Source organism: Brachyhypopomus gauderio, chromosome 17 (assembly GCF_052324685.1).
Source record: "Brachyhypopomus gauderio isolate BG-103 chromosome 17, BGAUD_0.2, whole genome shotgun sequence".
NCBI classification, from domain to species: domain Eukaryota; kingdom Metazoa; phylum Chordata; class Actinopteri; order Gymnotiformes; family Hypopomidae; genus Brachyhypopomus; species Brachyhypopomus gauderio.
The window spans coordinates 17,240,468-17,265,370 of NC_135227.1; the positions used below are offsets into that span (position 1 = coordinate 17,240,468).

Sequence of the window (24,903 nt, forward strand, 5' to 3'; positions counted from 1 at the left end):
ATCTACCAGTATCTATTTCCACAGCCCAGCTAACATAAAACTGAATACATATGTTTGGCTAATGAACACAAATCTACGAAAGCAGGCTCATGCTCTGAAATACTAGCAACCTTTAAAACGGCAATCACGATGGCATCCTTCAGCGTGTTTGATGATGGTTGTGCACTACGTTACTCTTGCATCTCTGGTAACAGTGTATCATTATGCCTTTGTGACGCATGTAACAATCAATTTCCCCACGATTTTTTTGGACCATTTTTGTCCAAAAAGAACAATCCCAAGGTTGTAATCACAATAAACATTCCATACATTAGGGATTAAAATATACATTTATTAATTTACACTTTTACATTCTATGGCCAAGGTTGCCATGCCATCTTGAAGACACATCTCACAAGTGCTCCTGTGTGCAAGAACCATTTTACTTGCTAGCGTATGCAATAATCTGCTCCTGTGGGTACAAGAAGGCAAATATATCATTAATCTTTGACTACCACATTCCAAAGTCAAGTGGTACATACAATTCACAAAACTGTATGAAATGCATGTTCCCTCTTTTGATCCACACGACGAAAAAGAACTCTGGTGTAAACTCAGCTGGTGTAAACCAGACCATAGAATTTATTATTATATGCAAGATAACCTCACAGCCTCCCCAGAGAAGGATTTACAACAAGTTATGGTGTTGTTGGTCGACTGCTTAGTAAAGGAATGAAACCATTTCAAATGAGTGGCCCGCAATAAGGGGAGTGTGAAAACACAAGCCAGTGCAGCTTGTGCCCCTGGCTCGCAACTCCACCCACACATTCTCAGCAACAGCGAATTTAGGGCTAATCTTAGCTGTAGTAGTGCTTCTGCCCATGTAAATTATAGACGTGGTTGAGCGTAGAAGAGCATGTAATCAGAGTACAAGATGGGGGGATGGGGGGAGAGAGAGAATGAGATGTCAGATGAGCAGGAGAGAGGGGGAGATGGGGGAGTGGAGGCTGAAAGAGAGCTGGAATTAGAGAATAGCATTAATGCAGCGAGCTGGGCTGGATTGCCTGAAACGACGCGCAGGGAGGAGACGCCGGGTGCGGGGTCTTACTTTGAGAGGAGGCAGTGCGTTAGTGGCCTGGAGGCCCAAGGTTCTGAGCAGCACCATGGGGGCAGCGTTGGTGGAGTAGAGTCTCTTCATGAGGTCGATGGCGGCCATCATGGGGAGGTTGTGACGCTGGCGCTCGGTCTCAAACTCCAGCAGGTGCTGCATCTCTCCTGGAGTTCAAAGGGCTGGACTTTAAAATACGCATCAGGGCATATAGTCATGCACGATGAAGGTTATATCTTGAGATCTGCTGATCTTCAGGTCTGAGAAGTATGTAATTTAACCTTTAAAAAAAGACGTTAACCACATTTCTTATTTTAATCACATTTGTTCAGTGTGGCAAGGTCGTTCCTCGTTCATTTTTAAAATGTCACCGAATATGAATCTTGGTGTCCAGTACCGATTTAATTTGCCAAACACACAGACAACTGACACTTTTGCTTACTATTACTATTTACTTATGCACATTAAATAAAAACACTATATTTGAACCTATGAACATGTGGCACATAAGAAAATGAGCACACAGTCTGACGTATCTTTCCGGCTCGGCTGTTGGACACTCACCAAGGTCTTTTCCATTAAATGCTGCTTGACTTAGTACCTGTGTCAGGCAAGCCACATCCCCAAAACCCAGATTGGCACCTTGGCCCGCCAAAGGGTGTACTCTGTGTGCTGCATCCCTGAAAGCAGAGATATTTTAAAAATAAATAAAAAAATATCAATCATTCAAAAGACAGCAACAAACCAAATACTGGTACTCTAAATCTAACATGTCACATGGAGGAAAAAACTAAGTTATCAAATGCATTACATAAAAAATTTACTGAGATCTTAAGCAGAGAAGCTAAAACTAAATGAACGACTGGTCCACACAGAGGGTTTAGATGCACATACCCGATTAGGGCGACTCTGTGGCGGATGTATTCGGAGGCATGGCCCATGCCTAGAGGGAACATGACCCGGCTCTTTGGACCCACACCCGCCACGCTGGGTGGAAGCTGACGGGTGGAGGTACCGTTGGGCATCAGCATGGACAGGGCGGTGCGGAACAGGGAACCAGCAGCCTCCACCAGCTCAGACTGGTTCTCATTACTCCACTGTGGACACCAGCATAGACACGTGAGTGGGGGAAGGGCCTATACATACAACAGAGAGGCAAACTGGAAGTCCAATATCGATCATTTAATATACAGATATCTACAGATATTTCTGTGAAAGCTAAGCTTTTTTTAAAGAAATAAAGTTATTCAAAAACTTTGTCAAACCAAACCAATATGTGAAGCTCTTCCAAAATCAAGAACACTGAAAGACTGATGGACATTATTTTGCATAATTGACCAAAAGGTATCTGCTGAGACCGCATCTGCTTAGAATGACCATATTGCACACTTTTCTATTAGCATGCAAGTTGCATCCATAAACTTCCAATTAGCCGTGTATCATGTTGCTGAAAAACAGCACAGCTTAAACAGTGCAAGTCTCAATCACAACACACAGCATCATTACCTTAACTCACACCAAGACTGACAATTGCGGGTTGGGTGGGATGACAGAAGAGGTCATAGCAGTGACTTCTTTACCCCTACACTTTACACTTTCATTTAATTAAAATAAAGACACTGACGAGACCACAAACTTGGTAACACTTGGTCTAAAGAAAAAAACATTGCCTGCAGTAATGAACAACACTGGCAAGCCATGGGTTTAATTAGCAAACCAGTCTTGAAAGCAAGCATGACTCAAACTCACAGCCCTGTGACCAGAGAGACCAGTAAAAATATCCAGTTTGGGAACAGGTTTTTTTGGACTTCAACATATAAACATTGTGAGGTGTGTGTGTCTATATGAAGGCCAAACAAAAAGGCATTAAACTCTGTGGAAGAGTACCCAAGCCAGGACTATTGTTACACAGTCTCTGGGAAGGGTCAGTCCCAAACTCTGTATGACTTCATTTTTAGTGTGAGAACTGAACTGAACCTTCATGAACTCGGCCACAAGTCAGCAACAGCCACCAATGAATCACGGCATCCAACGCAGGCACAGTTCTGTTCCTCTAGGTCGCACGTCATAACCACCAACAGGTTAATAGTCTTCTGAAGTCAATTCAGGGATGGGCGATATAAAAGTTAGAAGAGTGATGTAAACTTTGTTCTGACTCACAAATGCTGAGTTAACTGCATCCACAAAGCTTTCTTCATCCATTTGCAAGAGTTCCTCTGCGTGTTGATGAGAAGTAGACCAGACCAGGGAGCTGTCAGTGTCTGACAACTAAACACCATACAGAAAACACCATATTCAACCACTGTACACCATAAGCGCAGGACGACACTGCAGTCCTGAGGGACAGAGCTCAAACGCAACCCGCCATCCTCCGCCACGGTCAGCTTACGGGAAGCAGTGCGATGGGTCCTGTCGGGAGGAACCTCTGCCACGCCACGTTGTTCTCAGTCGGCTGCACATTTGAGAAAAACAAGACAAAAGAGTTACTGAAATACCAAAAGCTCTCCAGTTACATGCCAATAACCACAAAAGACACACACACACACACACACACACACACACACACACACACACACACACACACACACACACACACACACACACACACACACAAATCTAAGGTTTAGATTTTTGCTCTCGACATACCTCAGATAAATGCAGGACGGCTACTACAGCAGATTGGTCATAATTCCATTTGACAGTGGGGATCCCTGCCTCCCGCCGGACCATGGAGTTGGGTCCATCAGCTCCAATCTGAAAGAAACCAAGCATATTACTACATCGGGATTTTCTTTTCTTACACGTGAAACGCTGGATACATCTCACTCACTGCACTAATCTTACCAGCAGCCTGGTCTTCAGAGTGCGTCCATTGGCTAACGTCACCTTCACCCATGGGATAGAAGAGTCCTCATGGTAAGGCCTGGGCCAGGTGTACTTTACAACTTTAGTTCTGTATTGTACTTCAACTTGCTCTGGGAAAAACATAAAAAGAGGGAAATGAGGGTAAATCACCTTTCCAGCAAACGGATGTCAAATGAGGACCTTCAATGATATCAATATGCTGCGCTGCAATGTTCATAAGATGAAAGGGCATATATAACTAATGCCAAATGTGCCAAACATTATGGGGCCAGTGTTAAAAAGAGCTATAATATCATCATGGTGAAACTAAAATGCATGCAAATACCCTTAAATTAAGGTTTGCAATCATGTCTGATGGGTTTGCAGTTTTAAATGAGCAAAGGGGCACATCAAGGAAAAATAATCCTTGATGTTCCCATAATATTCCACAAATATTATGGAGGGGACTGTTTATGTAATAAAAAGAAGAAACAGTTTGGCTATGAAAAAATGAGAGAATCAGAAAACAGTATTGTACAACTCCACTGAGCCCCCTCTTATTGGCATCATTACATTAACATCCCTCTAAATCAGCTTGGCTAGGCAAGCAAACAGGCTCCCAAACACATATAACCACCTAACAATATACTGCAGAAATATATCCACTCTTCTTAGAATCACTGGTAGTCAGTAACCTGGGAAATAAAAGGATCCGAGATAGAGTCTGTATCTGGAGACGACTACACCCACACAATCTAACGTCAACAGCTGTGTCTGCAGAGCTAGAGTTATGAAAAGACTCCAGCAAGTCTCCATCAGTAACAGACAAAACATTCTAATTAGTCTGAGGAGGGGGGGGGGGGGGGTCGTCAATTTGCACATGAAGGCACACGTGTAGTAACATCTGCTGAGAGTGTCCCGTCTCCCCCCCCCCTCCACCCACCCACCTAAAGACCTTTTTTGGGTTCAAATTTGCCCTTTTACAGAGCATGGTAAAACAGGGCCAAGCCTTCATTTGTAGAGGCTGAGCGCGGTCTGGTAAATTATAATGACAATTTGTTGCAGCTAAACACCATCAGCTCTGGAGTAGCCTGGAGAGATGCCCCAGTGTAAAAACCATGTGGTTGTTCAAATGGGTCAATAGACCACTGCACGTGCCTGCACAGAAAAGTGCTGCCTGATTGAAATAGCAGGGAAAACATGATCCCATCAAAAAGAGGCCGAGTCTTTATATTAAAAAAAGCACAAACAAACAAAAACACCAGGGCAGGAAGGCACAGCTTGTGGTGACATCATTTGCCAGGGGGGGGCAGGCGTAGATCCATTTGGGCCCCGTTCCAGTCCAGCGCATGGGCCGGGAAGCGGGACTCCATCAAGCTGTGTGGGACACTCGTAGGGCAAACAGCAGTACGCAGTTTGCTGAAGGCCGAAGCTTGCACAGGGGCACTAACCACAGCTCGACGTCCAAGTTGTACAAAAACATTTACTCAGTCCGCTACCGATGTTGACAGAAAATTTAAGACTTCTGTTAACACCATTAATTTTAAGTCTCACGGCAAATTTCCCGACCCCCCCATTCTAATCAAAAATCTTGTGCACGATAAACAACTCATCCACATGTATGATCTCCAAAGCAAACATGCAAAAAAATGTATAACCAATCACAGATCAAAACAGTCCAGTTACCAGAGAGTGTGTGCAGCTGCTTGGTGAGAGCTGCTACGATTACGTCGTTCTCCACGACGTACGCCATCTCGTCCTGCAGGTTCTCCTTATCGAACGTGATCAGGGCGTCTGAACAAGCATCCCAGACCTAAGACACAGGACCAATTACAGCTGTGGTTCACAACTCTATCCTTACATGCACCGCTCCTGTGCTATTCGCGGCCTTCCAAGAGAGCATGGCTCCGCTAAGCTAGAACACATCAAAGCTATTCAACTACGGCCTAAAGTTCGGGTTGTGCAAAGGCCAACAACAGCCCCTGAGGTTGCATGCTTAGCTTGAGAAACACTCCCGAGGCACAGGAAAAATACTAAAGGTCATTCTTTGCGCTTTGAGTTATGCCTGTATTTATAGTTATGCAAATAATAAATAATATGCATATGAATGTTTCTGTCAAGCTTTTATCACAGTATTTGGCACGTTATTTGAGGGACTATTAAAAATTGCTTTTCAGTGTGTAAAACATTAAGACTTGCTTTTACACTTGAGCATGACTAAGCTGTTGACATAGCTGTTTTTTTTGTAATCCTCAAAAGACTTGTTACTAAGGTAACGAGCAACTGAATCCATAGGCAACAAAATGCAAGGGCTTTTTATGTTTTTGGTCGTAAAGCAGTCTGTATATTCCCATACTAAAACCACTAAACGTGGCGCCATTGCAATTTTACGTACATGGTTTGGTGAAAGGTTTAAAACGTGACCAGACCCAGAATTACAAGGATTTTACACATAGCAACACACACAGCATGAAACTTATCAACTGCAGTGGTTTTCCTATGTACTTTTTAGTCACTACTAAATTAAATTGTCCATCACCAAAACGAGCCTTTTAACAAGTCTATATTTACTCCATAGATACCAGGAAAGGTACAGACCACGTTGAGAAGAAAAGCTTTTCTGATAACTTGCAGGGAACCTCCAAACCTTTAAAATACACGTTTTCTGGTGCATGGCATTTCCCAAACCCATTTCGGTCTTTCCCCACTAACCACTCTGTCTTAATTGGAGAGTGAGATTGAACCTTGATAGGTTGATCTCAGTCAATTCCTTCCCTTATTGGAACACATACACAAGATGAATAAAAGAGCATTTCAGGAGCACAGGGGAGGTCAAGCAGATGAGAGATGTCACAATGTCCTCTGATAACCTCTCTTCAGTTGACCAGAAGCCACAATTACATTTTTTTTGCTTGAAGGGCGGAGGGAGGGGGAAGAAAATGGCTTGAGGTTTGCCTGAATTTCTACCACAGTGTGTAAACCAAAGGCCTTTGTTGCTGACCTCTGCCCTCTCGTCAGCTTTAACCTCCAGCCCCTGTGTTCACCATAAACTCTCATAATTAGTAGACAGCAGAACTACACTTATATTTCAGAATGCCATAGAGATTTATAGTTGTACTGATTACATCAGGCATGAGGCTGTTTGGGGTTTGACGCATTATGTTCTACACAAGTCCTAAGGCATCAGTTCCTGGCTGGCTTTGTACATTTTGATATCCATCTTTATATCACATAAGCAAAATGAAATGGGTGTCTTAACTTCATGAACACAGAAATAAGATGTGCTGTAATTCTGTATTTGGGTGTTTACATTTGAAACAGTGATACTTATTTAGCCTTGTATTACTCCAATTATACATTTTTAGAAATAGATAGTTCATAGTTTTTTTTATTACATGTATATATTGTATTCTTTGAAAGATCATGCAAGGTAATCTTTATGTTTGGCATGTCAATCCTGCATTGCTGACTAACAACTTGGACATGGTTTCCATACGGAAACAGAAAAAATATCCATTGTGCACTTGGCCAGTGTAATTAAGAACTAAGTATTTAATGCAGTACTGATTTCAATTTACTTTACTTTTAACTTGCTGATAAATATTTCGTTCAGTTATGTTGAATATGTTGGATGATGTATACAAACCTGCATTTTTTGATAGGGTTTGCATCTTAGATTGACGATATGATCCCAGGCACCAAGACCTGTCATTTTAAGAAGAAATAAACACGTTGAGTCACAGTGAGACTCAACTCAATGAGACTGAATGGATTAGCAATTGCATACTAATGAGGATTCACCACTATTGTCTCCATCTTGCCTACATAGCTAGCATATCCATTAAGTACATGTTAATCGGTTCTGATGCCATCTTGCCAAGAAGCAGAGATTACCAAATGTCAAAGTAAAATTATAAATAATAAAACTGAATTGTTTACACTATGGTCACAATTAATAACGGCGACTGAAATACACTTCCAATAACACACAATCCATATATTTTCCAAGGCCCAACCATATCCAAGGTCATGCACTTTAAATTCAGTTTTATAGTAGCTTCTGCTAAATCTGGGCAAATGTTTGAGCAAAACTGGACCAACAAAGCTGTCAATTTACTGTATATTCCCTCAAACAGCTCCAAACAGGTCTGTTCCATTACTAAATGAATACAGTAATGGACCAAAATGAACAGGAGCAACGGACATGCACCAAATTTCTAATATGATCCACATGCGAGACGGCCAGTCCACCCCGTCCATCCGATTATACATCCTGGTGGATCTTTTATATATAAGTATTGCTATAAATAGGCTTAATGACAGGGAGTGCACTCTCTAGAGCTTTGCCATCATTGGACCAGATGACATTTTCCTTGCCAAGAGCTCTTTGATTGGATGATGCCCCTCAATTCAGCAAAGCATTGGCTTAAATGAAATCTTTAGTGGTGCATAATGTACACAGCCGTTTATTCTTTTACAGTACTGGGACGGCTTCCCTGGAATACAGAATGACTTAACTCACTTCATTTTGGCATCTTATTTGTACTGGCATTATTCACAACTGGATGAACAACTTGATTGCACGGCAATGAGAAATATTCAGTGAAGTTTTTGCTATTTTTAATACCTACGGCTTTGTTCCGATATGACAGCCCACATTATCTTGTCCTCATTTATGTACTGTTGATATTATCTGATTTAAAAACTCCCAGTCTTTGTCCAAGTGTCACTTTTCAAGGTCATCGTAATTGCTTGGCAGGTTTCTCAACACCATCAGCTCTCAGGTTGCATGGAAAGATGCCCTAGAGTTTTCAAATGGATCAATAGACTACTGGACATGCCTGTTTGTGCCAGGGGGGGGGGCTGTAGTCTAGACAAAAAAGACATGGCTGACGAGGTCGTCTAGCATTTACCCAGTTGGCTAAGAAATAAAATTTCTAAGTTTTTGCCATTGGACTTCTAAATGTTTCTAAAGTATAACAACAGGAACACAACTTAATGCTAGTGACATTACACTCTTCTGTTGATGATGTAATGTAAGGATGTTGTTTTATATACAACACCAAGCCAATTCTGGCACCACAAAACCACTAAGAGCTTGTTCGTTTCATCTGTGCATTAGCACACATTTAACATTAAACATTTAGCCCAATATTCATCTTTAATTTTCTGTGCCTTCATGTGTTTGATTTTAGCATTATATCCCATGTCAGTCAGCAAAGACATGTTTGATGTCCACATTTTGATTCTGAAGTTATGTACTTGAGTTTTTTTTCCTGCAAACTGTTTGTTTAATTTTTGCACTGTGTGTATGCAATTAATCTTTGCATTTGACTTGCATCTGTATTATTATGGACTTACTGGACACTTTGTGCCTCAATGCCTTTGGTACAATCAATACTGCATACTTGTGCAGAAAAAGTGAATTAACATGCATCATACTAAACTAAACAAATGAATCAGGTATGTGACAGAATGCTTGACAGAAGTGTATCCACTACAGCCCGAAATGAAGATTAAACATGCAGGAATTAAGAACAGAATCTGATAAACCAACGGGTACCACTGAGGAGTGTTGCTGAGCCTGGACTGATTGAGCTGACTCTTGTGCTGTACACCTCTGGTGGCTTGTCCATTTCTTTCTTTGAGCCTGCTTCCAGCAGAAGAATCTTTCTGCCTTGCAGGTTTGGATCAAAACCTGTAAAGACGAAAATATGCACACCATATATGAAAGCTCACACATCATTGTGCACCGATGGTACTGGTGAAAGGGTGAATGTTATTTCTGGTGGTACGGTTTATCCAAAGCGCTTCACAAGTTGCATGAAAGTGATGACGGGGTAGCATGAGAAACCTGCTTTTCATAAAATCTGCATGCTAATTGTACCTTGGGCACGTTTGCACCCCAAGATCCCGGAGTGTGTTTACACTAAAACCGCAATTGCAGCCTTAAAATTGTGAGGACAGCTATTCACTGCCAAACTAAATACTTCCATGAAACAAAATAAGTAGCTGCATCGCCTTGATGTGGAGAAGGCTGGGGTCGGAGGAAAGTGAGGGGAAACTAAAGCCATGACTGGGAGTGACAACACTGTACTTAAAGAGTATCGTGGGACACTCACACGAACGAGCCAGCTACAGCTCGCCAAAGGGACGTCAAACTGGCCGTTCTGAAGGTTTTTATTTGCACTACTCACCTACAGAGCAGGCCATGGCAGTCCCCACCATCCCTCCGCCTGATATGATTATGTCGTACAGATCATTTTGGGCTGTGCACGACTCTTCGTCCTCCGAGGACACGAATCCTCTGGTCATCGCCCCGTTCAGACCTTTAACTGTGTTGTTAACGCACTGACGTCCCACTCCGGTCGCAGCCAACATTTTAACTTTCGTTATTGCAAACATTTTAAATAGATTAGTAAAGGGGCGAGTGCCTTTTGTATGTGAACAACCCGTCTGTCCTAGAACAGCAGATAAGACTGTAAAATAACAGCAAATCCTTCGCAGCTTTTCCTGTTACTGATAACGTCCTCTTACCCCGCCATCTTGGTAGCTACATGACAGTTCAATATCGAATACATATGTCCTGTTATATAGAGCCAATTAACAGCAACCTTCATCCACAAGCATTTTTTAAATAAATAAATGTATTTAGCTATATAACTGTACATCAAAATCACAGACAAATCCAATGCGACGGAGTTAGATATAAGAATTGTCGTCGCTAGCTAGCGAGGCTACAGAACGGCGCTGTGACTGTCGACCTGCACTAATTTATATATAGCGCCACCTACCGCTGTGGCGGGACATCGCAAGCAAGTACATGTAGACGTTCTAAAGAGAAAATGAAGTTAACGTCTCTGTAAAAGCTTATGTGATCTATATGAAAGCATACATTACTTAATTTACCAGCTGGACATTTTTTTGTTGCTTCTTGGGACTAAGATTTATTTATTTCCTTGTTTTCAGGTGCATTGGTTGGTGGGTGGGGGTTAGCGTGCTCGATATCACGGACAGTGGTATTTGGCAACCGTGTAGTGGGAAGAAAAGGTAAACTCCTCTCATCGGATTGTGTGTGCCTCTCTGACTGCATCAGCTGCAGCATCACATAACCCTGGTGAGAAGACTGTATATGGAATATATCTATATGGGATATGTTTTTAAATCTGCAGTCATTTAGAGATAAACCGTCTACAAAAAACTCAATTGCTTGGTATTAACACTTTTATGGACTGCCACTTTAACACACATGCATAACTCGTGGATGTTACTATCTCGCTTTTACGTGCTTTCCGCAAAATATGCTGTGTTTTGGATTTTGGCGTTGTGGTTTCCATAGTAACGACAGCCCACGCACGTTTACAGCGGGCGTAGTAGTAACGTTGGGGTGTTTTTTCATGGAGTAGTACGCTAGACAACAACAATAATATGTATTATTACTATTAGATACCTCCAAAATAATACAAGTTTAGGATGACCATATTTTTGTTTGCAACAAAAAAGATAACTGATAAAAGGTCGTTTAACAAATGTATTACTTACAGAACCAATAACCATTTCCTTCAGAACCTATATGGCTAGATAACCACATTGCTCTCCACATGTGAAAATCTAGGTTAATACAGATTTCCACACATCCTATGTCTACTTCACATCTTTTATTCTGTAAGATTTGGTTTTTATTTTTGTTTTATTAGACTTACAAGCATATAAAGTTATTTAATCAGCATGTAGGTGGTGAAGAGTGAACATAAGGAGACTGATTTATGTAAAATTATTTTGTCACAGGCATTATGCACATAGACAAAACAGACATGAACCAAACCCTCAGAGCATCACAGTTAGCTCTGTCTGAGCATTTAGACACCCAGACGGTATGACGACTACAGAAATACAGCCAGATGTTGTATGATTACTATAGAAAGTCAGGCAAACAGTGTATGATGACTACAGAAAGATAGCAGATGCTGTATGGTGACTATAGAAAGACTGTCAGACAGTGTGTGGTAGCAATTGTCAACATGAATGGAAAGCCATTTTCAAATCATTTTCAATGCCAATCAAGGCCCAGACATTTTATACATTTTAGAATCCCAGCAGGACACTTTTTTAGGTTCCAAAATAAAGAAATGTCCAGGAAGAAAAGGACGTATGGTCACCCTATATAACTGAGACACTCATTTTGAGTTTTCCTAATGGTATTGTTTACTGTTCCTTTCCTGAAGGAACTTTTCACTTAAGTATTTCATACAAAAGTCTAATATCAAATTTAACTGCTCCTTTTCCTGCCTCCCCATTAAAGGGCTCCCTGTCTGAGGAATCCGTCACTGAGAGTGGGATGATGAAAATGTCAGAGAAAGTTCAATCCTTTCTAGAGGACTTTGAGAGGCCCGAGGTGTCGCTGGAGCAGCATTTAGCGTCTCTGAAGGCTTCACATCTGCAGCACCTTCAGGAGATCCAGCAGGAGCACCAGGCTGAGCTGGAGAGGCGAATGCTACAGAACTCACTGCTCTCCTCACACAGCGACTCCCCAGTCAAGACCCATGGGCCACTGGGAGATACCTGCGGTGAAAGAAGAACCTCCAGAAGCAGAGAGCCCACCCACATGTAAGCTCAGTTTCACTTCTGGTTACAAAAGCTGTGTTGGAGATATCATCACTGGGTGCGATATATGCCTCATAATTAGAGACTGTGAGTTGAATGTAAAATTAATGCTGGTTTATTGAGAAGTAATGAGATTGTTGCTTGTGATGGTAACACCTGTGTGAAACCCTTTGAACTTGAAGGTTTAATAAACCAAAGCGCTCGTCCTCCACACCCGATCTGAGCTCCAGTGCGAGCCGGCCCAACCCTTCCACCCCGGGACAGGCGGGGGTATCACGTGCTGCTCTGACCCGGTCTCAGGGCACGAAAGAGGACAAGGAGGAAATGGCCTGGGCCGAGTGTCAGAAGCAGTTTCGCGCGGTGCCTGTGCCCAAGTACGTCGTCCAGCCCCGGTACGACGACATGGTCCAGGAGCGGGCGCGGGCGAGGCACGAGGGACGCCAGCGGAGGACACAGCTCCTCCTCGCCACGCAGAGGCCCTTCGCTTTCCAGCAGAGGGAGGAGCGCGAGGGACGCAAGCCGAGACAGGGCTCAGGCCCTGAGCAGCACTCCGATAGCAGGAAATGTGTTGTAGCAAAGAGGGCTTCGGTTGAAGAAGTCATAGACCCCGCAATCTCAGAACATCTGAAAGGTGCTCTTTAAGCACATTTCCATTGCCATAAATAGAGATCACTTAGGTGCCTTTAACTTATTTTATGCTTTAATGATTACATATGCAATAAGCACATAAAGCAGCCGAAAAGCAGTTCAAAGGCATGCTCTTTGATTCATATTTATCCTAAACATGTATCTTCCCATCTCTCAAGTCAATTGCCCAATTGCAAGGCTTCACCTTCCAAACTTCAAGTTCATAATTTATGTCATTTCAGAGGCGGAGCAACAGAGGAAGCATCGCATTCAGGTGAGGGCTCAGGAGACTCTCAGGGCCTCCTCAGCACCCATCCAGTACCACAGAGCTGACCGCCCCACACGCACTGCCCAGAGGACCAAGAGCAAGGTGTTGGGCTTCTTGGAACAGGAGCCATCTTTCCGACCAAAGACCAACACAGAGGTCCCTGATTTTGATCAGCTTTATCAGGCCTTCCAGAGAAGGCTACAGGAGAGAGCAGAACGCAGGGAGACCACCCTCTGCCGACCGTTCCAGCTACGCACATCTACACTTCAGCCGCGTCTGAGCAAGAGTAGGCCAGATGAAACACTGGTACGTTCAGCCTTCAGTAACAAAATGAGCATTACATTCTTGTTTAAAGTTTTCTAATGTCTTTCTGAGAACCTCTAAAATAAAATTTTCCTATCATTAGACATCTACAAACAAGAACGGTTTAAAAAAAAGTCATTCATTCTGTGGAATGAAATCATTATCCATGGACACCCTTCCAACATACATAACAGATGCGGCCAGGAGCAGGTCCATGGCCATACGGTGAGAAGGAAACTCCAGAAAGGTATAAATTGTATAAAGTTGTTTAAAAGCCTGAGCATTACAGCGAGCATATTTTTTAACATGCATCATGGTGCTGATGGATCGCTAATGCACACCATGGTGAACATACAGTACTTTTTACCGTGTTAACACTTGTTCTTGTGATTGGGCAACTGGCCCATCAATTTAAAAAAACATTCTGACCAAACCACACCTGTCCAAACCACACAGGAAGTCCCTGGAGCTTAGAGACAGTAAGGAACAGGAAGACGCTCAGTGGATGAAACAACATCGAATGAACTCTGAAGCCATTAGCAGAGCAGTGGTGACACGTGCCAGGGCCATGGACCCCCACCAGAGCCTGAAAGAGGTCTATCAGGAGAAACTCAAGCAGCACAGGCAAGGAGCCTCGTCTTTGTCCATACACACCATACGTAAGACAGGACTGGAATTGGACACTTCAACACAATATTCATGTCCTAACATTCTTTCTTTTATTCTGTAGACAATCCGATCAGGAGCGGGTGAAAGATTATAAGAGAGAACTGAGGGAGATGAGAGCTCGAGTCACGTCCCGCCCTTACCTCTTTGAACAGGTGTCACAGGTATGTCAGAATGTTGTCCTTTCCAAAATACCACATACCATCTTTAATCCAGATGGATGCTTTAACGCTTTATCATACCAGGATCTTTAATCCAGGTGGATGTTTTAACGGTTTATCATATCAGCATCTTTAATCCAGGTGGATGCTTTAAAGGTTTATCATACCAGCATATTTAATCCATGTGGATGCTTTAACAGTTTATCATACCGGGATCTTTAATCCAGGTGGATGCTTTAATGTTAACCAATCAAAACTCGCAGCCATTCCTTTCCTTGATGAATTTTTTAAACATAGAAAAATGCAAAGAGCGACGTGGAGCGCAGATACAGGAGCACACTCCAGCAAGCAGGCCTGGATGAAGACTTTGTGAAATCCAAGGGAGAAAATGATGAAAGACAGACATCAAAAAACAAGGATGCTGACTCTCATAGTGAGGGCGATGATCACAGCTCAGACTCAGACACCCAGCAGAGGTACGCAGGCTGACAGAAGCCAGAATCTTAACCAGGGTACATATTCACAATACACCTGCGTCTCAGTTTCTTAACTTAATTTGACTGCTGGTTTCTATGAGAGGTAGATATTAAAATACTAATTAACTCAGGTTTCTACTTAATGACAAACATTCAATGAATGAAGGAATGAAACGTACACTTATATAGCGCCTTTCAACTTATATAGCACCTTTTTAACACATTTGGGTTATTTTACTGCTCTATTTTATAAGTGTTATGTTATAATAGTTGCCCATAACCACACACAGTGACAGATAAGGGCAATTAGAATGTAAAGTAATTATCCTGGTATTACAGGACAGTTCAAATGTAGGTCCTCTTTAAAGGCCTGTGTTGTACACATTTAAATGTGTCTCTCCCACTAAACCTCCAGCAAGGCATACACTGTAATTTCATATAGACTGAAGATTTGGTCTTTGGCAGCAGTGTTTTGCCATGGTTGGCTTTGAGGGCATGTAAGCATATGTGTTTGTGATGTAAGGACTGTAAGGATAGAGGATGAAATAAACCATGTCTGGAACAGGGAGGGGAGAGGGCAGGACAGCCGCCACAGGAGCGAGGAGGGAAAACAAGACAACGCAGAACCTCAAGGGGAAGATGTCAGCTGACAGACAAGGAGCAGCTGGCAAAAGATCCCAGCATGCTTGGCGACCGCAGAGGGGACCGCGGTTCGGTCAGGCACAAGAACACTGGCACATTCCTGCAGCGAGAATCCGTTCAACACTCTAGCCTCGTTGAAAAATGTGATAAGCCATCCATTGCTAGGAGATGTAGTGCATTTCTTTTTTGCAATTGAGATTGAGATGCTTATAGTGTATTGTAAGTGATTTCTGTTGCGGCAGGGTGATTGTGACTCAGCTTCAGCAAAATTTTAAAATAAAAAAATCAACGACAGGTTGGGCTTTGTGGATCAAAATGTGTTGGGTCACAGAGAGACACTTGCAGGCCAAAAACAAATAGGTAAAAAAAACCAGTGGTGCTGAATATTTAAACATTTGCTTCAGTTTCACTTCTTACACATTAACTCATGTTTGAGACCACACAGAGGATGTTACACATTTCATAGTGGTGAGAAGCAGGTCTCCTGAGGTTTGGTACCACAAAATATTAACAAACATTAAATCAGGCAACATTTACCATGGGATATAAGCAAATACCCTTCTGCTTAGCAGCACGTCAACTGTGGGTCTACAAAGTCAATGTAGTGATGGACATCTGTACCATAATTATTATCTATAATAGTCACAGAGAAAAGCTTCATTTTCTGAGCCCTACTGGAATGACTACAGAAATAACACCATGCGACAAGTTATCTTTGGGACAAGGCACATCTGAAATTCACATTTCTGAGATGTAAATCTTGGGGATGAAGTCTGGCTATTTCTAGAGCCACAGCACCACCAAAGTAAACACCCTCCGCTATTTATCTCTCATCATGTTAGTGCACTGCCTCTGTGGCCTACCACTTCAAGAGATCCAGTACCCGGACTGGTCTTACAGTGAACACGCTGTCAGACCTATTTCTGATTTCTTTGATGATATATGTTCGAGGAACTTAAGAGCATAAATATTGCAGGATGCTTTTATTACTTTGAGTTAATAAAACTCACGTTGATACATTTGTTCTGCCAAAAGTTCAGATCAGAGTAAAAATGTAAAGCCTAAACAGAATGCTGGCCTTCTGTGATTTTTAAAAAGCTGTCATTGTAAGAATACATCTTTGTAGCACTTCACTTCACAAAAACAGTGTTTGTATATGTAAAAGGTACATCATGCCTTGACGAAAGAGGCCATACTCAGGGATGGTAAAATTACTTAATCAGCCAGTAGCATCAGAAAAAAATAAGTTGAAGATAGCATACTTATGCATTCATCTGAGCCCCAGTGTAATTGTAATATTTGTGAAATACATTCCAGTCATATTTCCAGTGTCACACACGGTCCCCTAAACACTAGGTCCCATAAACACTTGTGCACATGCTTATTCCAGAAGTGGCCCCAAGGAAAGCAGCCCAGGATCAGAGAGATGTGACCAAAGCTCTCAGCGTCACATGATGGAAAGTTCAAGGGCTCCTGCAAGGTCGTCATGGCAACTGTGCTCTCGCCTGCTACACTGCCATTTCCCAACAGATTGTCCTTCATAACGACAGCAGTGCACTTATAAACCTGGGGGAACGCATGCAGGTTCTTGCACTGATTGAATTGCAATCACTCACCTAATCAGCCCTCGTACTCTAGAATAAAATGTATTATTAAGAAATAATTAATAAATTGTGATGATTTTTTACTTATCGTAGCTGTAGGGTTGATACTTGTTAGAATCAATTTAAGATTTAAGACTGCAATGTCTGGCAAGACCAGTGGTTACTCAGTGCATGATTTGCTATGGTGCGGTTGGCACTCTTAATGCCATGACTGCTAGCTGCTCCTGGTGTCTGGTGGGCTGGTTGCACACTGCAGCATAAACTCTTTTGTGCAGGTTGTTCAGTCATAAATCCTGCAGCTGCTGGGGATGGTGGGGTGGAGGGGCCTGAATATTGTACCTGAATATTATATTTTGTGCCTTTTTTTTTTTAAAGAATTTTGAAAAGGTTGTTGGGAATTGGGAATTCTGTGTTTTAACTGTACTCTTTGGGAAGAAATAATTTTTTTCCTTCTGTCTGCGGTCAGGGTCTCACCTGCAGGAGGAGCTGTGGCCCCTAAGATCTTCATCTCGCTATTGATAAGAGCATAACGGAGCTCAGATCCGTTCATCTGTTCCCTGTTCCGTATCTCCTGGTTAACGACATATACGAGCACACTGTATAGGAGGGTGAGAGAATGTAGGAGTGTTATATGAGAAAACAAATGAAAAAGGCAAAGAGAAAAGGGAGATTGCTATGGGGGCAGAGAAGGGAGATCCAGACTCCACAGCCCTGTCATGTCACTTTGACTGCACATCAAACCAGCGTGAAGGAGCCAGCTTCAGTGAGGGGAGAGGGAGCAGGGAGCGAATGAGCAAGGGAGAGAGAGATAGAGACAAGGAGAGGGAGCAAAAGAAAGAGGGACACAGGAGAGAGAGAGAGAGAGAGAGAGAGAGAGAGAGAGCAAAATCAAGGACTGCAGGCTTTACATGCACATATTCACACGAAATACTCTCAAATTCCCAATGCCCGAAAGAGGCAGAAGAAGACACTGAGAAAACGAGGTCATTCTAGAGCAGGAAAGCAAAGGTACGTCACCTTAGCACACAGCACCGCCCGGGGCTAGCAGGCTAAGGCACAGCAGCTGAAGTAGCATTAAAGTAGTTTTTCTCTTCTGAAGGATGTGCTCTTTACAAACTTGCAGTTCAGCTCGCTTCTTGTTCTGAAACGACACTTCCGCAGGGCTGCCCGATCCTGCCTAGACGTGTAATGGCTGCGTGTTTTGACTCCTTTTTTCTTCCCCATGGCAGATCAGAAGTGAAGATCTTCCTCATAGCGTGATTAACAAAATGGGAACAGTGGAAAAGGAAGTCCTGCTTTAAATAGGAGCACACAAAAGTTTGATGCAATCTTCCTGTGCATGCGTAGGCAGTGTGCCCCTTCACTGAGCGTCAGCATGGAGGAACTATCAGGCAAAGACAAACAGCTGATCCGGGACAGCTGGGAGAGGCTGGGCAAGAATAAGGTTCCACACGGCATTGTCATGTTTACCAGGTAGCGTACGCATGTTTAACAACCATGTTACGGTACATTCTGATACAGGCAAGAGAACGCTAGAGTAATGCACTTAAGGACCATATGAATAAGGTTTTACAGAAAAAATGAATTAAGACTTTTTCAATTAAGACTATTAAGACTCTTATGAATGCCCGCATTTGTTGGGATTTAATGTTATTTTTTAAACTGTTGTTTAAGCTCATTTTAAGCTGTTGTTCATCTTCTCATTTTAAATATTATGTGTATTTAAGGACATACCTCCAAAGAGGGAGTGAATGAAACTGGTTGTTGGTAGAGTGTTATGATGTAGTGTGGCATGTGAAAGAATGCTACAGTCATTTGAGAAAATTAATTAAACATGACATTTGAGCAGTATTCATCTGACATGATTGCTCAAATCACCAATAAATGGCATTTTACCAGAGCAGTAGTGTAAGGTATGTGTATGCAGGCATGTCGTATCCCAAGTAAACAATCGCACCAAACGTTCCCTGTCGTGTCATGGCTGCCTGCCGCTTCTCAGTACACTCCAAGCAGAGGCTTGACTTGTTGCTTGGCGACAAGGTCCCCGTTTCGGCTGGACTCGTCTGCCTCTCGGATCAACAATCTGCGAAGTATCCGTGATGTCCAGAGAGGTCTGTCGTGTAACAGAGTCTTTTGCAGGCTGTTTGAACTGGACCCGGCTCTGCTCAGCCTCTTCAGCTATAAAACCGAGTGCAGTGTAGCGCCGGACTGTCTCTCCAGCCCCGAGTTCCTCGAACATGTCACCAAGGTGAAACCAATGTGGTCTTCGTCATCTCTATCTGTTTTTGATTAGTTTTGACTAAATCCCTTGAATAAATCTCCATGGCTGTTTGTACATATGACTTCTAAAAGCTAACTTTTTTTCTGATGGTGACAACACATGAAAATCTGTGTGTGTGTGTGTGTGTGTGTGTGTGTGTGTGTGTGTGTTTACAGGTGATGGTAGTGATCGACGCAGCTGTCAGTCATCTTGATGACCTGCATTCTTTGGAGGACTTCTTGATGAACCTGGGGAAGAAGCACCAGGCCGTGGGGGTCAAAACCCACTCCTTCACCGTAAGTACGGCACTGTTCGATGTTCATGGCGGGAGCGCACATGTAAACGTTGACATCGTAACGACAACCAAGTGCATCATTCATAGATGACCTAGACTTGGACTGAATTACGGAGGGAAAAGCTGATTTGAACCAGACAGTTGACCTTTCACACAACTTGGTCTGTGTCTGCAAATCAGCAGACCTGTCGAGACTTCGGTCAGACACTCCTCTGCGTGGACACTTGCTGGAGAGCTAAAAGGAAATTTCCAGTGTGACCTCCATGTCTGCATGCTCATATCTCTGCCAATCAGGTGGTGGGAGAGGCCCTGCTCCACATGCTGCAGTGCAGTCTGGGTGCCAGTTACACCACGGCTCTGCGCCAGGCATGGCTCAACATGTACGGCGTAGTGGTGTCGGCCATGACCCGCGGCTGGGCCGTGAACGGGGAGAACAAGTCAGACTGAGCAGCGTCCAGAGGCGACGTACCATTTACACTGAAGTGGATCCACCGGTGGTTCACCAATGGCCATGTTGTAGAATAGCTTGGGCAGGACGGATGCTGTACCTGAGGAAGGGACAGCTGAATGATCAGCTGGGATGAGTTGAGTGCTGACTACATAAAAGTCCCTGTATCTGGGACATTTGTAGTAAGTGGCCAGAGATGATATAAGCTATTGGGCAATAATTCGTCGATTTGATCTTCTAAAGTAGAAACGACTTGGAAATGGACAGTTTAAGGTTGATGTTTCGGAGATGGATCAGAACTAGCCTTGTATATAATGGCTTGATGTGTCTCCACAAACTACGTGTAATGGGTGTTGTGCTGTTTTTGATGTTTATTACATGGGTCTCATGAAACAGATATATGACTATGCACCAGTCAGCTTGTTCCACGGAACTGAAAGGTTTGGCTGTTTTGTTAGACATTTCTGCTTTGAAAAGTCACACGGCCTGATCCGTTTCTACTAAAAATCCCATAATGCTCTGACTAGTTATCTGATGACCTGACAACCTCTGCAATGTAAATGGTGTAATGTCCAAAAAATTACCTGGGCATTAAGTTTGTTTGAACAGCTATTTAAGGAGAACAGACCCTTTATGTTTACCTGTCTAAAAGTATAACTTTCTCTAAAAAAATACTATGGATGAGAAAGAAAGTGAGTTAGATGATGAAAATGAAAGAAAAACGAACTGTTAGTATCACTGTCAGAAATAACAAAAGCTTCCCTTTTAAAGACACAAGCTTTCAAAGACTGTTACTCTCTTGGTGCAATGTTATTACCTGACATGTTCATATATCACAGTTATTTTTATAAAGTAATATATTAGCAAAAGACTTGGCCAGACTGTTATGAGGAACAGACTGTTATGTCATATATATGCTGCTCCTACAACACTGTTTGAACTGAGTTAGAAGAGGAGGTCATAATTCAACACTTGTGCAGCTGAAACCTATGGACACAAGATAATAAACACTGGACTGAACATTTCTTTTCAGATTATTTATCTTTTAGTGCTGCTTTTTGAATGAGATTTGCTATTTAATGAGTTTGTTCTATACGGCTTGCACTTTGTACAAGTCATAAATAACAAACACTGACAGAAAAGTTGAACATATTAGTTTGGATTGTGTTGAGCCCTAGATGTTAAAAGCGATGATTTCCTTTTTGCTGCTATGAATATGAAGTTTAATTAAATTGTAACAGTACCACAGAAATGTTTCCTATATGAAATACTACTACGATAGAATTGATAATGCCAAGCATCTTGTGTGACGTATGTGCCAGGTCACATTGTGTAGACCACTAAGTGTTATATTGCACACCCTTATATTGAAGTTACGTTGGTCTTTTGCATAGTACCTCGTCCTCTGTATCATACCAACTACCATACCTACAGATACATTTTTATTTTGTGTATATGGATACATAATGATATATTGTTATTACTTGGTGGTGCTGTATATTTTTGTGGAAAATAATTATTCTCTCTTTGTCAAGAACATAATTAGGGTAATGGACAGACAATTGGTTTTCCAGTAACTGAGATATCAATGATTTTCAGCAGAAAATGATCATGTCGATTTAAATAAGCTGCTAGACACGTTATCTTTACTAGACACAGTCTCTCAATATTTTTAAGATGTCTCACATTGTAAGCAGCATATAAGAGTGTAAATACTTCCATAGCACTAAACAGATTTGTTGTGGTCCACAGTTATTAATTCTAGAATTTCTGTGCGAGTGTATTGATGTATTTAAATGAGTAAGAATCATTATTCTCTTGATATTCTGTAACTGAAGTGTCTGGATGTCTACCTCAGTTTTGCAGCTGCTAAGCAACAGCGATGATATGACCTGAATCCTCAACCAAACATACTGATGCTTCACAAACCTTGTTCATCTTCTGTTTTCAACCATGTAAGATGTAACTCAGACAATACTGGGCTCTGTGAAAGTTTTCTGTCAGGATTTGTTCCAAGCTCAAGTGTACCAAGTTCAAATGACCTGAATAAATATTTATTGTATTTTGTCCTCTCTGGTTTTATAAAATGATGTAACTTATCAATATTCTAACTAGCGATCGTTCCATATATTTTAAATGCATCACATCATTTCCAAGAATCAAGGAGATTTATTAATAATACTTGAGCTGCTCTATCTCCCCCTCTCTCTCCCATCCTCTCCCCATCCCTTTCTCTCCTCCCTCTCTCTCTCCCCCACTGTCTACCTTAACCCAGACAGTGACATGTAAGAGTTCTAGAAATATTGAGGAACCCCAGTATAGTAATCTATGTAACAGTCAAGGTGTTTGTGAATTCAGTTGCAATGCATTGTTGTAAATGTCAGAGATATCTGTCATATCTAGGATCAGTCTGGAATACACACAGGCCCGATATCCCATCTGCATATTTCAAGGCCATCTTATATCAGTATCTCCCCATGGATCTGCCATATAAACATCTATTCCACAACATCTAACTTGACATTACTCATTTTGATCTTTTCTCTATGTCCCGGGCTTTTGCACGTATAGCTACACGTTAAACTGCGCGAACTCACAGGAAATACACACTTGTGCTCTACCCGTCCTGAAATGTAACCAAAGGTAAAGGAGTGGAAAACATTAATAAAAAATTAATAGATACGGACTGGCGATTATTTTTAGAAAGTCTACACAGCGCGTTTTAGAAACAGGGCACTGGAAATCACTATGGCAACGGTCGAGATGCTGAGCGCGAGAGCGTCTGAAGTGGGCTCGTGTCTGGAGCGCGAGACGCACTGTTGCCGTCCGAGGTGCAGCGGGGATGTGCACCGTGGGAGTGTGGCACCGAGACGAGTGCGTGCTTCCTTCTCTGGTCTGGGCTTCTAAAGTGCCCTCGGCGCAGAGACTGTCGTGCTGTTGCATGTTTATAAGAGTCTCTCAGCAGTGCAGCGCCTTTAAGGTCATATTCGCGCCTTCATATACTTTACCACGTATGGTATCGAACTGAGTTTGCAACAGCTGGAAAGCTAACGTAGGCTATTATTCTCCAAATGCGCTAATCCAAACAGACGTGCACTTTTAAAATAACGCTCGCGCAGTTCCTCGCGGTTCTTCTATAGGCTCGCGAGCTGCATCGCCCCATCAACACCTTCCGCTGCGAGACGGAGCTGCTCGCGCCTTAAGAGCACGTCGGTCCACGTCGCTCATGTTCCCGCGCTGTAATGCGTCCGTCTGTGGCACAGCCTCTGCCAAGGCCTCGGCCAATCTCCTCGATATTTCCCCCGCCGTTTCCCTCCCCGAGAAGGAACTCACAATCCTACTTACACGGCACATTCAGCTCACGGCTACATATACCTCCCTATGTACAAACACCAGAAGCATGCTGATACTAGACCTATATCATACATGGTGGTGGGCCATTCGCACATATAGGCTACCAATAAAGTCCTACAGGTTGTAGTCCTACAACCTACATTCTGAAGCAAAGTGCAATGTGGAATTAATCACAATTACCTTTTTACGTTAGAACTCAGTCTGTTAAAAAAGGGTGTTGGGTTTATGGAACAGTGAACACTTACTGGTCGCATATGTGAAAAGGCGCACTGTGGACATCACCTTTCAAAGGCTGCGCACGGAGGGGGAAATGTCACGCGCGTATCTCCCTCCCATGCTGACTCTTTGGGCACGCGACAGTCCGGGCGCAGTCACGTGCGCTTCGTGGGGCTCGAGAACGCTTTCCTTTCCCCGTGCGACTAATGACGAGCTAAGAGCAACCCCGAACATATTTAAAATGCTGTTAAGACCTTCATCGAAAATAAAATACGTCTTATGTTAATTAATGACAAGAGCGGATGTAAAGACTTTCTCCACTCTCATAGTCGTGTAGAATTACTGAAACGGGAGATATTGATGGACGCGCACTCACAAACACGCACGCGGGTATAAATAAACAATCTCAATGAGGTTGATCATATGCCGAACCATCTCAGTCTATACTGCAGACATTGCTCCTAAACGCCTGCCAGACCGGCGAGATCATCACCAGCGCAAACTCAACCTCGTTTGCTTCGAGCAACATCAGAGTCATAGGAACCGCCTGTGTCGTTCTGCTGGAAGACGGCAGGCCGTATTATACGTCTTTACTCGCTGGTCAATGCACGCTACACTGCCGTCGTGCGTCCTCCACAGGCGCTTAACAAGTATTTTGAACGTCTACATTAAAACGTAGTATATTTCTAGCCGCGCTCGCATGCTTCGTAACACTTTCGCGGCATTTAATTTACCATGCAGGTCTTCACCAAAGCGCTCTCATGAGAACGAGCGTGAGGTCTCCTTCTCGTCTGTGGTGAAGGGAAGAAGTTGCACGGCCACATGAGGGACTCTCGTTAAAACACTGAATGATGTTGGTAGCTGCAGTACCGCTGCAAGCAGACTGCTGAACTCTTGCACTTAGCCACAAAAGGGCTACAGAAATGTCGAATAACACGGAAAGTCACTTATCCATTTCGGCACGAGAGTGCGGTGCAACGGGGTTATATAAAAGGGTTTTGGTGTCTATGGAGATGGGCATAAAATATGCATTTTCAAGGTAAATTAC

At 42.8% G+C, this 24,903-nt stretch overlaps 3 protein-coding genes across 8 annotated transcripts; 2 read left to right on the forward strand and 1 right to left on the reverse strand.

Annotated features, from left to right (window-relative positions):
• Positions 1–310: 310 nt before the first annotated feature.
• Positions 311–17,855, reverse strand: coq6 (coenzyme Q6 monooxygenase). Of its 3 annotated transcripts, none has more exons than XR_013121826.1 (12): positions 10,129–10,709; positions 9,495–9,629; positions 7,578–7,636; positions 5,618–5,744; positions 3,932–4,062; positions 3,734–3,841; positions 3,477–3,539; positions 3,248–3,355; positions 1,982–2,184; positions 1,652–1,767; positions 1,088–1,274; positions 311–451 (listed from the first exon to the last, which is right to left on the reverse strand). XR_013121826.1 is itself a non-coding variant. In XM_076978130.1 (12 exons), exons 1-12 carry the CDS (start codon positions 17,830–17,832, stop codon positions 422–424), a joined length of 1,323 nt encoding a protein of 440 aa, XP_076834245.1. In that variant the 5' UTR covers positions 17,833–17,855; the 3' UTR covers positions 311–421. The 3 variants fall into 3 exon arrangements, 2 of the variants coding, with proteins under 2 accessions (XP_076834245.1, XP_076834244.1); XM_076978130.1 differs by lacking the exon at positions 10,129–10,709 and adding an exon at positions 17,757–17,855 and having other exon boundaries at positions 1,088–1,254; XM_076978129.1 differs by having other exon boundaries at positions 1,088–1,254; positions 10,129–10,708.
• Positions 10,741–16,721, forward strand: fam161b (FAM161 centrosomal protein B). Its single transcript, XM_076978126.1, has 9 exons — positions 10,741–11,048; positions 12,234–12,538; positions 12,718–13,166; positions 13,405–13,736; positions 13,837–13,958; positions 14,190–14,357; positions 14,464–14,563; positions 14,858–15,036; positions 15,602–16,721. Exons 2-9 carry the CDS (start codon positions 12,270–12,272, stop codon positions 15,684–15,686), a joined length of 1,704 nt encoding a protein of 567 aa, XP_076834241.1. The 5' UTR covers positions 10,741–11,048; positions 12,234–12,269; the 3' UTR covers positions 15,687–16,721.
• A 34-nt stretch (positions 17,856–17,889) lies between the features above and the next one.
• On the forward strand, positions 17,890–22,343 carry ngb (neuroglobin). Of its 4 annotated transcripts, none has more exons than XM_076978139.1 (5): positions 17,890–18,290; positions 18,512–18,755; positions 19,422–19,530; positions 19,719–19,838; positions 20,132–22,343. In XM_076978139.1, the coding sequence occupies exons 2-5, from the start codon at positions 18,622–18,624 to the stop codon at positions 20,282–20,284; spliced, it is 516 nt and encodes a 171-aa protein (XP_076834254.1). In that variant the 5' UTR covers positions 17,890–18,290; positions 18,512–18,621; the 3' UTR covers positions 20,285–22,343. The 4 variants fall into 4 exon arrangements, with proteins under 4 accessions (XP_076834254.1, XP_076834256.1, XP_076834253.1 ...); XM_076978141.1 differs by having other exon boundaries at positions 18,630–18,755; XM_076978138.1 differs by having other exon boundaries at positions 18,512–19,530.
• Positions 22,344–24,903: the final 2,560 nt, after the last annotated feature.

What these genes read in the sequence shown, in the direction of transcription:
- fam161b (XM_076978126.1), top strand. Translation starts at nt 12,270, where the DNA reads ATGATGAAAATGTCAGAGAAAGTTCAATCCTTTCTAGAGGACTTTGAG. An exon ending in GTAGGCCAGATGAAACACTG is followed by an intron (nt 13,737 to 13,836) that starts GTACGTTCAGCC and finishes TCCTATCATTAG; the next exon opens with ACATCTACAAACAAGAACGG. An exon ending in AGCAGGTCCATGGCCATACG is followed by an intron (nt 13,959 to 14,189) that starts GTGAGAAGGAAA and finishes CAAACCACACAG; the next exon opens with GAAGTCCCTGGAGCTTAGAG.
- coq6 (XM_076978129.1), bottom strand. Translation starts at nt 10,336, where the DNA reads ATGTTTGCAATAACGAAAGTTAAAATGTTGGCTGCGACCGGAGTGGGA. An exon ending in CACAGAGTCGCCCTAATCGG is followed by an intron (nt 1,768 to 1,981) that starts GTATGTGCATCT and finishes CTCTGCTTTCAG; the next exon opens with GGATGCAGCACACAGAGTAC. An exon ending in ACGCACTGCCTCCTCTCAAA is followed by an intron (nt 452 to 1,087) that starts GTAAGACCCCGC and finishes TTGTACCCACAG; the next exon opens with GAGCAGATTATTGCATACGC.
- ngb (XM_076978138.1), top strand. Translation starts at nt 19,198, where the DNA reads ATGTGTATGCAGGCATGTCGTATCCCAAGTAAACAATCGCACCAAACG. An exon ending in TCCTCGAACATGTCACCAAG is followed by an intron (nt 19,531 to 19,718) that starts GTGAAACCAATG and finishes GTGTGTTTACAG; the next exon opens with GTGATGGTAGTGATCGACGC. An exon ending in TCAAAACCCACTCCTTCACC is followed by an intron (nt 19,839 to 20,131) that starts GTAAGTACGGCA and finishes TCTGCCAATCAG; the next exon opens with GTGGTGGGAGAGGCCCTGCT.